Source organism: Polistes dominula, unplaced genomic scaffold (genome assembly GCF_049000335.1).
Source record: "Polistes dominula isolate Pdom_NZ unplaced genomic scaffold, Pdom_raw_medaka contig_22, whole genome shotgun sequence".
NCBI classification, from domain to species: domain Eukaryota; kingdom Metazoa; phylum Arthropoda; class Insecta; order Hymenoptera; family Vespidae; genus Polistes; species Polistes dominula.
This window is the reverse complement of record NW_028300966.1, coordinates 527,536-537,367: the sequence shown is the minus strand read 5'-3', so window position 1 is coordinate 537,367 and position 9,832 is coordinate 527,536. Positions and strand designations below refer to the sequence as shown.

At 29.6% G+C, this 9,832-nt stretch overlaps 1 protein-coding gene across 1 annotated transcript; it reads left to right on the top strand.

Moving 5' to 3' along the window:
- Nucleotides 1–526: 526 nt before the first annotated feature.
- On the top strand, nt 527–7,335 carry Cat (catalase). Its single transcript, XM_015329095.2, has 8 exons — nt 527–864; nt 4,316–4,490; nt 4,917–5,058; nt 5,611–5,761; nt 5,840–6,019; nt 6,108–6,299; nt 6,385–6,621; nt 6,706–7,335. The coding sequence occupies exons 1-8, from the start codon at nt 802–804 to the stop codon at nt 7,105–7,107; spliced, it is 1,542 nt and encodes a 513-aa protein (XP_015184581.1). The 5' UTR covers nt 527–801; the 3' UTR covers nt 7,108–7,335.
- The last annotated feature ends 2,497 nt before the right edge of the window (nt 7,336–9,832 follow it).

Here is a 9,832-nt window from a genome sequence, read left to right as displayed (position 1 = left end):
TGCTCGATCAAGCGCGAACAAATATATATATATATAAAATGGAGAACACGTGAATTATATCGAATGATAAGGTTATTCATATATATATATTGAGATAAAATAGGAAAGATCCTGATAAATACACTTTTGATAAAATATCGGACTAAGTATTCAACTTATCTCTTATTATTGATTTATAAATTTAAATATTCTTAATTGTTTATTTCAAATTAAACCGCGCGTATTTTGGAATTTTTTGAATCAAACCAATGTTTGTAAATGTGATCATATTAAATATTATTTTAGCTAGAGTTACTTTGAAGATAGAAGACAAAAATTAAAAATTATAATTCATAAGAAGAAGAAGAAGAAGAAGAAAAAGAATCGTAGAAAGGAACAGAAAAAAGAAACAAATTAAGAGACAAGGTCGAAAGGCATAGAAAATTGAAACGGTGAGAAGTCGATGGGAGGGGAAGATTATATAAAAAAAAAAAAAGAAGAAAAAAAAGTAATTAATGAATCGAGCATTCGTGAAGAATAAGGATGTATGTGGTTTCCTTTTTTCGTACCCTTCAAAAAAAGTATTGCGTATTATGGCGTAAGGTTGCTCCCTCATTCTTCCACCAATCGCGGTTCGACGTAGGTGATAAAAGCACGCTGTCATCGTTGCCAGTCAGTTTCTATTCTTGGCATCGTGAGGTACGGACGTTCTCCAACATCGTCTTACTAACTAGAGGCAAACTTTTTATTGCGACATCATTTAAACGATCTCAACGTAGTTACACAACCGGTAAATCCTGTGAAGATTTGAAGGACACCAAGATGGCAGGCACATCGAGAGATCCTGCTGCTGAACAACTTAACGATTACAAGAAAAGTTTGAAGGTATGATCTAACGATCTAAATCAAATTTCTATTTAAATGATCTATGATCAATTTATTCTAATGCTGTTACCACACACATTAATATTATTATTTGGAATTTCTTTTTTTTTCCCCCCATTTCATTCATGACCTCCATTTTTACTAGTGTAGTAACCAACTCTCTTTCATTCTTTCTTTTTTTCTTTCTCTATTTATCTTTTATATTTTGTAAGATTTATATTATGACGTTAGTGAAATCAAATTAACACTTCCTTACTTAATCTTATAATATCAGATCTCTATGTATATGTTAAAAAGTGATAAGAACAAAAATATTTACGTAGAAATGAAATATGTACGATCTATATGTTATCACATAATGTTTATATATATATATTTTTATCTATTTGTTTACCTTTTGTTTTTTTTTTTTGCATGAGATTATTATAGAAATTTTTTTCCAAATATTTCAAATGTTTATCATTTTAATGCCGCAGCTTGGATATCCAACTAAAATAAATTATATAACATCTTTATAGATTTGCATTTAATGTCATTCAATTTTTATTTATTTATTTAAAATGAATTTATTCAATGATTGGATAAATATATATATATATATAGGTACTACGTTGATAAATTAACATTTTCATTTGAAATGTAAATGTTTCAAGGATTTTGTATAGATAGTCGCCTTTTTAAAAATTCTTTTCACTAAATCTAGAACATTAGAAACTAACTTTTAACATAGATGCCTAAAAAGAAAAAGAGAGAGTTCCCATATGCACATGTATAGATATATGTTATATACACATATATGACGCGTCAGTTTAATTAATTACACAAATGTATTTATTTATTATGAAAATAATATCTGAGTAACATAACATTTGACATATTTCTTTGATCTATTTGCATATATGCAAATCCATAATAACTTCGTTGATATTAAATTACACACTACTTATTATTAAAGAAAGAGAGAGAGAGATAGCATTAGATCAAAGTCCTGTGTATGACGGGAAATCATTCGACAGGCACCCTGAAATTTATATCATATCGACGCGATGTATTTTAATTATGTTTACCAATGCAAATGCTCTACGTATTTTTTATTCTATTTATAAGTTAACTTTTTATTATTGCAATTGAATATCGAAATTCGATAAATTATTCATATTTTTTTTTTTTCATTTCGACTTTAAAATGTTTTTATATCATCTATTGGGATCTCTTTAAAAAAAAATTTTTTTTAATAATATAACTTTAACGAAGTTGAAATAGTTGTAAGTTATTCCGTTTTTTTTTTTTTATTATTTCGCGGAAAGAAAAAACTGATGACTATCTTTATTGATCGAAAAAAATGTTTATGTGTGTATATAGGCCGTTCATTTTTCTAATCGATTAACTTCCACATATGAGAATATTACAAACATAATAATCTACACATTATCGTATTATTTATCATTTAATGATTATATTCATTTTGATCATTTAATATACATTTTATTATTATGAAAATTTCAACTAATTTTTGAATAAAAATCAAATTAATCGGTCAGGTTTTTCAATGGCTTATTATATTCATCTATATATATATATATAGATATATTGACATAAGCAAAAGCTCTCACGAAAATTCCATCTTTGATAGACAGTTAATCTTTATCCTCTTTCTGATAACAAATCAGTACACATATTATGTTAGAAATAGAAAAGGAAAAAAAGAGGAAGTATATATATATATAAATAGACGTAGAATGAGAAGGAATGATTGCGATAATATTTGAAGCTCGTTTATTTTACTGCAAACACGAGGAAGAATATTTTGTTGTTCGTAATAGAAATGAATTATTACTTTTGTGTAAACATAATTAAGAAATCGGAAATAAAATTGATTAAATTCGACCGTTGATCGTTAATTTATAATTCAACAGAGTGTAAATAATTAAACACATACCGTGTGACTTGGTAACAAAACAAAACAAAGAAACAGATGTGTGCAGATCACACACGTGTTAGAAGTGAAATCTTCAAAAAAACTACATTTCCAGAGAATGAGACGAATACGAAATACTTGCTGTAGGATAATAGTATTCTTTTCTTATTTAGTAACGTGTCCGTTTCATTGCCTTCCACCGTTCCGTTACATAGCCGCCTACCGCACCGTGTTACATTTTTTCAAATCACACCCATTCTAAAGAAGTTTTCACTTCACAAAGAAAAAAGAACATTAATATTTTCAAGACGATAAGAAAACGTCGATAAAATTCTTGTTTTATTATCACATTTTTTTTTATAATAAAAAAAAACAATCTTAGCAACAAGAAACCAACGTTGCAAATTCAGTAAATTACATGCAAATGCTAGTCCTAGTTTAAGTGTATATTACAGCATTTAGCAACGATATTCGTGTTAACTAGCGTTGTAAATTATTTCTAAAGGTTATTTTACTTGTACGGAATAAGGTATTCATTAGAAACGAGTTGAATGTACTTAGAAATATGGCCGAATATGATCAATTTCACTGAACGTTACACGGTTGCGTGATCGAACAAAAATATTGCGTAGAAAGTTAAGAATGTAGGATGAGTTAGAACTTCATTGTATGATTCATAATGATAAATGAGGACGATGATGATGATGATGAGGTACTATTGTAATATTCAAAATCTTTTTCATCATGCTGAGAGTAATTTCTTTTTTTTTTTTTAAAGTTCTACCAATTTTTATGTCGTTCGATTTTCTTCATGAATCTTCAATTCGTATTAATTCAATGATTATTTATCCGTTTATAAATGTATGATATTCTATTTGCGGATGAAAAAAAGATTAGAAAAATCTATTTTATCTGTTAGTTGGTATTTGTGGTGATTTATCACTACACTTTATCTCACGTTTTCTTTTTAATCAAAAACAAAATTCAATGTGAGGTAATCGAAGATATCGATTGTGAAAAAAGCAAATAGTATCAATCATATCAACAGAATTCCTCTTGTTTACTTTTATTGAAATTCTATTATATTTTATCTATTTGCGTATTTGATAAATAGTAAAAAAAAAAATAAATCCACGAGTATAATTAAAAGAAAAAAAAAAAAAAAAGAATAAATAAATGATAAATTTATGAAGAAGGTCTGTTTGTAATGATGAAATATTTCTTTTACCAATCAACCAACACAATTATCTATTTGAAGAAACCATTTAAATGTATCTTCTTGAAATAAGTTAACTCACGTATGCAATTGCTGCTGCTAAAGAGCTTTGAAAGTCGACGAGATAATTGTAATAAGTGGTCAATGCTAAACTAATACGTCTGTTACAGGAATAGTAACTAATTTTCTTTTAGTAAATCTTTGAAACGTTTGATAAATTACATCATGAAAAAAAAAAAAAGAAAGAAAAAGATAGCTAGATAAATCCTTGATTTCATTATTTTCATTGATTTCTTTTTGTTTCTGTCAATAAAAAGGGTGCACCACCTGTATTGTTAACCGGTAATGGAGCTCTCATCGGTGAAAAAAAGGCCAGTCTTACGGCTGGACCAAATGGCCCAATTTTATTACAAGATTTTGTTTATCTCGATGAAATGTCACATTTTGCAAGAGAAAGAATCCCGGAACGAGTAGTGCATGCTAAAGGAGCCGGTGAGCGATTACCTACTATTCAAAATTAATTAAACAAGATTTATTATAATGCAAGGTATTTAATAATTGAGCCGTTCAGTGCACACACATCGATTAACTCCATAAAACAAACAGTTGAGAAATAATGTATGTTGCTTATTTAAATTCCTTTCAATGGCCAAACAAATTTTGCCGTTTAATGTTGTTAATCTTTATTATTCAGAAAAGTTATTTAGAAATATCAAAAGTTTCAACTATACCAAGTGTTTTGAGACACTTAAATTTAAGATATTTCAAAAAGTTGTGTTAATCGATGTGTGCAATTATCGAACCGATCGAGTAACTTCCTTTTAAATTCTTTGAATACAAACTAAACGAACAATTGTACAATTAAATACGAAATGAACATGTAAGTATTAATTATATTTTTTATTTTTTTGTTTTCAGGCGCTTATGGTTATTTCGAGGTTACACACGATATAACGAAATACACAAAAGCAAAAGTCTTTTCTCAGATTGGATTAAGAACTCCGATTGCCGTGAGATTTTCTACCGTGGGTGGTGAGAGTGGTTCGGCTGACACCGTTAGGTAAAACTACAAGTTACTATTAAAAAAAAAAAAAAACCTTTTCACTATTTACAATTCCTTTGTTTTGCTGTTTTTGGGAGAAAAATATGAGAACAATAATCTATGAGAAAGTTTCTACAAATATTCTCATGGTTGTTGACTTATGTTAAAGAAATAATTATTATGATATTATCATGGAATATAATACGATTTCCTTAAATCGTTTAGTATTTACGAGTAATTTTATTTATATTTTATTTATGAGTAATCCTCCATATTTGAAACTTTTGCAAAAAAAAAAAAATACTTTAAAATGTAGAAGAAAAAAATGTTAAACGTGTAAGATAATGACTCACGTATAATTACACAATTGCGTTTCTAATGTTTCATTATTATTATTATTATTATTTTATTATATCTATATATAGAATTAACGATCTTAATCTATGAGAACTATAGCAATTGTTATCAATTTGTTTTTTTTTCTTATAATAATAATAGAAGTTAGTCTAAGTTGTGTAATAAATAAACAACTTTCCAAGTTTCATCAAACTTGGTTTCATTCGATTGCAGGGATCCACGTGGATTTGCGGTTAAATTTTATACCCAAGAAGGTATATGGGATCTAGTTGGTAACAATACACCTATATTTTTTATCAAAGATCCACTTCTATTTCCTAGTTTTATACATACGCAGAAAAGAAATCCTGTGACTCATTTGAAGGTTTGTATGAAAGATGATTAACAATTAGTTTATAGTAAATTATTATTTAAATAATTCATACTATTTCATATTTTGTAGGATGCTGATATGTTCTGGGATTTTATTTCGTTAAGACCAGAATCAACACATCAAGTATTATTTCTATTTTCCGATCGTGGTTTACCAGATGGATATCGTCATATGAATGGTTATGGCTCGCATACCTTCAAACTTGTCAATTCATGCAATGATATAGTTTACTGTAAATTCCATTATAAGGTATTGCTTTACTTTGTTTTGTCTTATTTTATGTTTATATAATAAATTTAATGGAAGTTTTGAAATTGAATTATTGAATTACTTTCAGACCGATCAAGGCATTAAAAATCTTTCAAACGAGAGAGCAGCAGAATTGAGCGCTTCCGATCCTGATTATTCTATCCGAGATCTTTATAATAATATCGCGAAAGGAAATTATCCATCATGGACATTCTCCATACAAGTGATGACCGTGGAACAAGCGAAGAAATTTAGATGGAATCCATTCGATGTTACAAAAGTAATAACTAATTATTGTTATTTGCAATTTGGTAATCTTATTTATAATTTATTATATTAACGAATGATGTGTTTGATTAAAACAGATATGGCCGCACAGTGAATTCCCATTGATTCCCGTGGGTAAATTGGTGCTAGATCGCAATCCTGAAAATTATTTCGCCGATGTAGAACAAGCAGCATTTGATCCAGCTCATATGCCACCTGGAATCGAACCCACCCCAGATAAAATGTTGCAAGGTCGTCTTTTTGCTTATGGCGATACACATAGATATCGCGTGGGTCCGAATCATCTTCAATTACCAGTCAATTGTCCTTACAAAGTAATTATTTATAACGTGTAACTTATAACAATAATTTACAAATATAATTGATAAAAACTATTCACATATTATTTTCTATTGTAGACTATATCAACGATCAACTATCAAAGAGACGGTCTTATGGCGGTGTACAATCAAAATGGTGCACCTAATTATTTTCCGAATAGTTTCAACGGGCCAAGAGAATGTCCTGCTGTACGTTCACCACCTTTCAGTATTACCGGTGATGTTGATCGTTACGAACCCGAAAATGAAGATGATTTTGGACAAGCTACATTATTCTGGAGAAACGTACTTGATGCTAATGAAAAGAACAGGTTGGTAGGTAATTTAGTAGGCAGTTTAAGCAAAGCTTCTCTGTTTATAATCGAAAGAGCGGTGAAAAATTTCTCTCAAGTTGATATCGAATTGGGTAAGAAATTGACCGAAGGTTTGCGTAAGGCTGGAGTACCAATAAATTTATCTGAAAAATCTGCTCGTCTATAAGGATTTCAGATTTTTTATTATCGAACAAAACATATTATATTTTGCACTATTTTTTTATTTGTATACTAATAATATAACTGTAAAATTAAATATTAATAATGTACTTATTAAATATGTATCATTCACAGAGCACATAAATATATTCTTATTTTTTTGTGAAACAAACGTTGCCGTCCAATGGACCCACGTTTGGACCATGGGACCGAAATATATTTTTATTTTTGATTAGATGACATAAATCTTTAATCCTCAGTTTAATCCTCATAATAATATAATATAATATGATCTATGTACCGTCCCTTATGTTCCTATTTACCTGCTTAATTAAAAAAATTAAGGGTTAAAACGTTCTGATTTTAACATTTTTGATCTCTTTGAACATTGAGGGAGAAGAGGTGTAAAAGAGTTGAGGGAGGTGTGGAGGTGAGGATGGAGGTGGTGGAGGTGTGGGGGAGAGATTGGGGGTGGGTAGGAGTGTTTTAAGATTGTCAGAAGGTTGGGAATGGTGAGGATATAGAATATTTAAAATGATATGTAGAAAAGGTCAACGTGCCAGTCTGAAGGTGAGTTCCGAGGAAGACGGTATTCTGATCGTATACTCGGTGTTTTTAAATAACAATACACGTTCCTTTCGATTAATTAATAATTTTTGAATATTCTAATACACTTTAATTATATTTCAAATTGTTTAAACGCATATACATTTATTTAAACATTCCATATCGTTCCGATTACTATAAAATCAATAATTAAAGTAATGAATAATAAATTAATAAATTTTATTAATAAATAATACAATATCGACTTTCTTTTTAACCATGTTAGTTAAATTCCATATAATTTATTTATTAAACAAATTCAAAATTTTGAAAATATCGAAATTGGCGCGCCGTTAATTAATCGATTATGCAAATCATTTGCGCGGGATTTTTAACATTCCATACTGTTCCAATTATTATAAAATAAATAATTAAAATAATAAATAATAAATAAATAAATTTTATTAATAAATAATACAATTTCGTACATATACTACGTTAATTTTATTATATAATAATTACGTTATAGTTAAATTCCATACGTTAATTTATTTATTAAACAAATTAAAAATTTTGAAAATATTGAAATTGGCGCGCCGTTAATTAATCGATCATGCAGATCATTTGCGCGGGATTTTTATTAATCGATATAATTTCGAGTGGCATCCCTGACAGAGATATCAATTGTTTTTAGTTCAGTTATGTTCCTTCGGTTCAACGCGATAGTTTTAAACGTGTGAAATAAAAATCAATTAAATAATAACGTAAAGTGAAATCATTAAATTAATTATATTATCTATTTCTTAGATCAATATGTTAATTCTTTATCGCGAAACTAATAATGATTAGAATAGTCGATTAATTAAGAAGAGAAGTATGTTTTACAAATAATGTTTTCGTTCGTATGCATAATGGCTAATATTCCCAACCGTTTTAGAACGAACATTTCCAGTAAACTATAAAAATCTTTGAATTACGGTTTATCCTCGGAAAGCGGTTTCTTTCTTTTTCTTTTTTGTCGGTAATATTGGTTTCTCCAAAGCAATATTTTTTTATTTATGCGTATACGGTCTCTGCAGGATCTAAAAGAGTGCCGAAAAACCGTTATGCCTGACAAATTAATGTTACAGCTAATCTCCCGCGTAAATTTGTTTTTTCTTTTTTCTTTTTTTTGTTCATTTCCACTATTTCTACCTTTTTAAATCCGTAATATACTTTTTTCTTTTATTTATTTTTTATTTTTTTTTTATTTCTAATTTGTGATACGTTTGTATTAGTGAGTGAAGGAAGAGTTATAATGAGAGGAAAATTTGTGGGAGTCCAGGTAATAATATATATATATATATACAGTAATACATATAATAATAAATATACAATAATACATATAATAATATACATATATAGTCATTGGTAAAATAATTCCGATTTATTAGATAGCACCCCAGATGTCGTCTACGCCTATACCTGGTTTAGGGTCAAGGGAATTGGCTGCTTGGACAAGAATGACAACAATAGCCAGTCAAGGTTTGTGGGAAACATTCTTCCAATTCAAATATGAAACATCAGGTGGGCTAGCGGGTTACTATTGTATTGCGATTGACCAAAAATTTAGCAAGACTGTATAGTATTGAGGTGTCCATTCACATCAATCAACATCAACTGCAACGAAAATGCAGCGTGAAACATTGCATGTATCATGTCGTATGATATATCAAATTTTTGATATGTTCTCCAGAGATTTGACAGGTTTCTCGAATAAGTTTTGACCTGATTGTTGTGTCGTGGGACTAGCATATAGTAACAAAAGATATTCCGATTGAGAATAGATTGAATTAGTCGTAGTTGATGTGGCAGAGTCGTAGGTTGAGTCGTTGCTAACTCTCGCCGAGAGATGGTGCCAGAGTGAATGGAAAGAATCGAGTTAGAGCTATTAAAGGGGCGGCGCGATATGGTCCCGGGCTTGAGGATTCATGGCTGGCGCGGGTAAGTAGAGAGAGCTAAAGCAGCAAGCAGCGCGAGGCGAGCCACGAAAACACAGAGAGAGAGTAAAAGAAGAAGACCCGGGTGAGACGCGGAGCAAATTAAAGAGGGAGAGAGAGAGAGAGAGAGAGATGGAGGAGAGAGAGAGAGAGAGAGAGAAGGAACAGGAGGTGGAGGGAAAGCACCAGTACCAGCAGCACCAGGAG

Bases quoted from the DNA above. Each gene is read 5' to 3' on its own strand.
- Cat (XM_015329095.2), top strand. From the start codon at position 802: ATGGCAGGCACATCGAGAGATCCTGCTGCTGAACAACTTAACGATTAC. The intron at 865-4,315 runs GTATGATCTAAC...GTCAATAAAAAG, and splicing joins ATTACAAGAAAAGTTTGAAG to GGTGCACCACCTGTATTGTT. The intron at 4,491-4,916 runs GTGAGCGATTAC...TTTTGTTTTCAG, and splicing joins AGTGCATGCTAAAGGAGCCG to GCGCTTATGGTTATTTCGAG.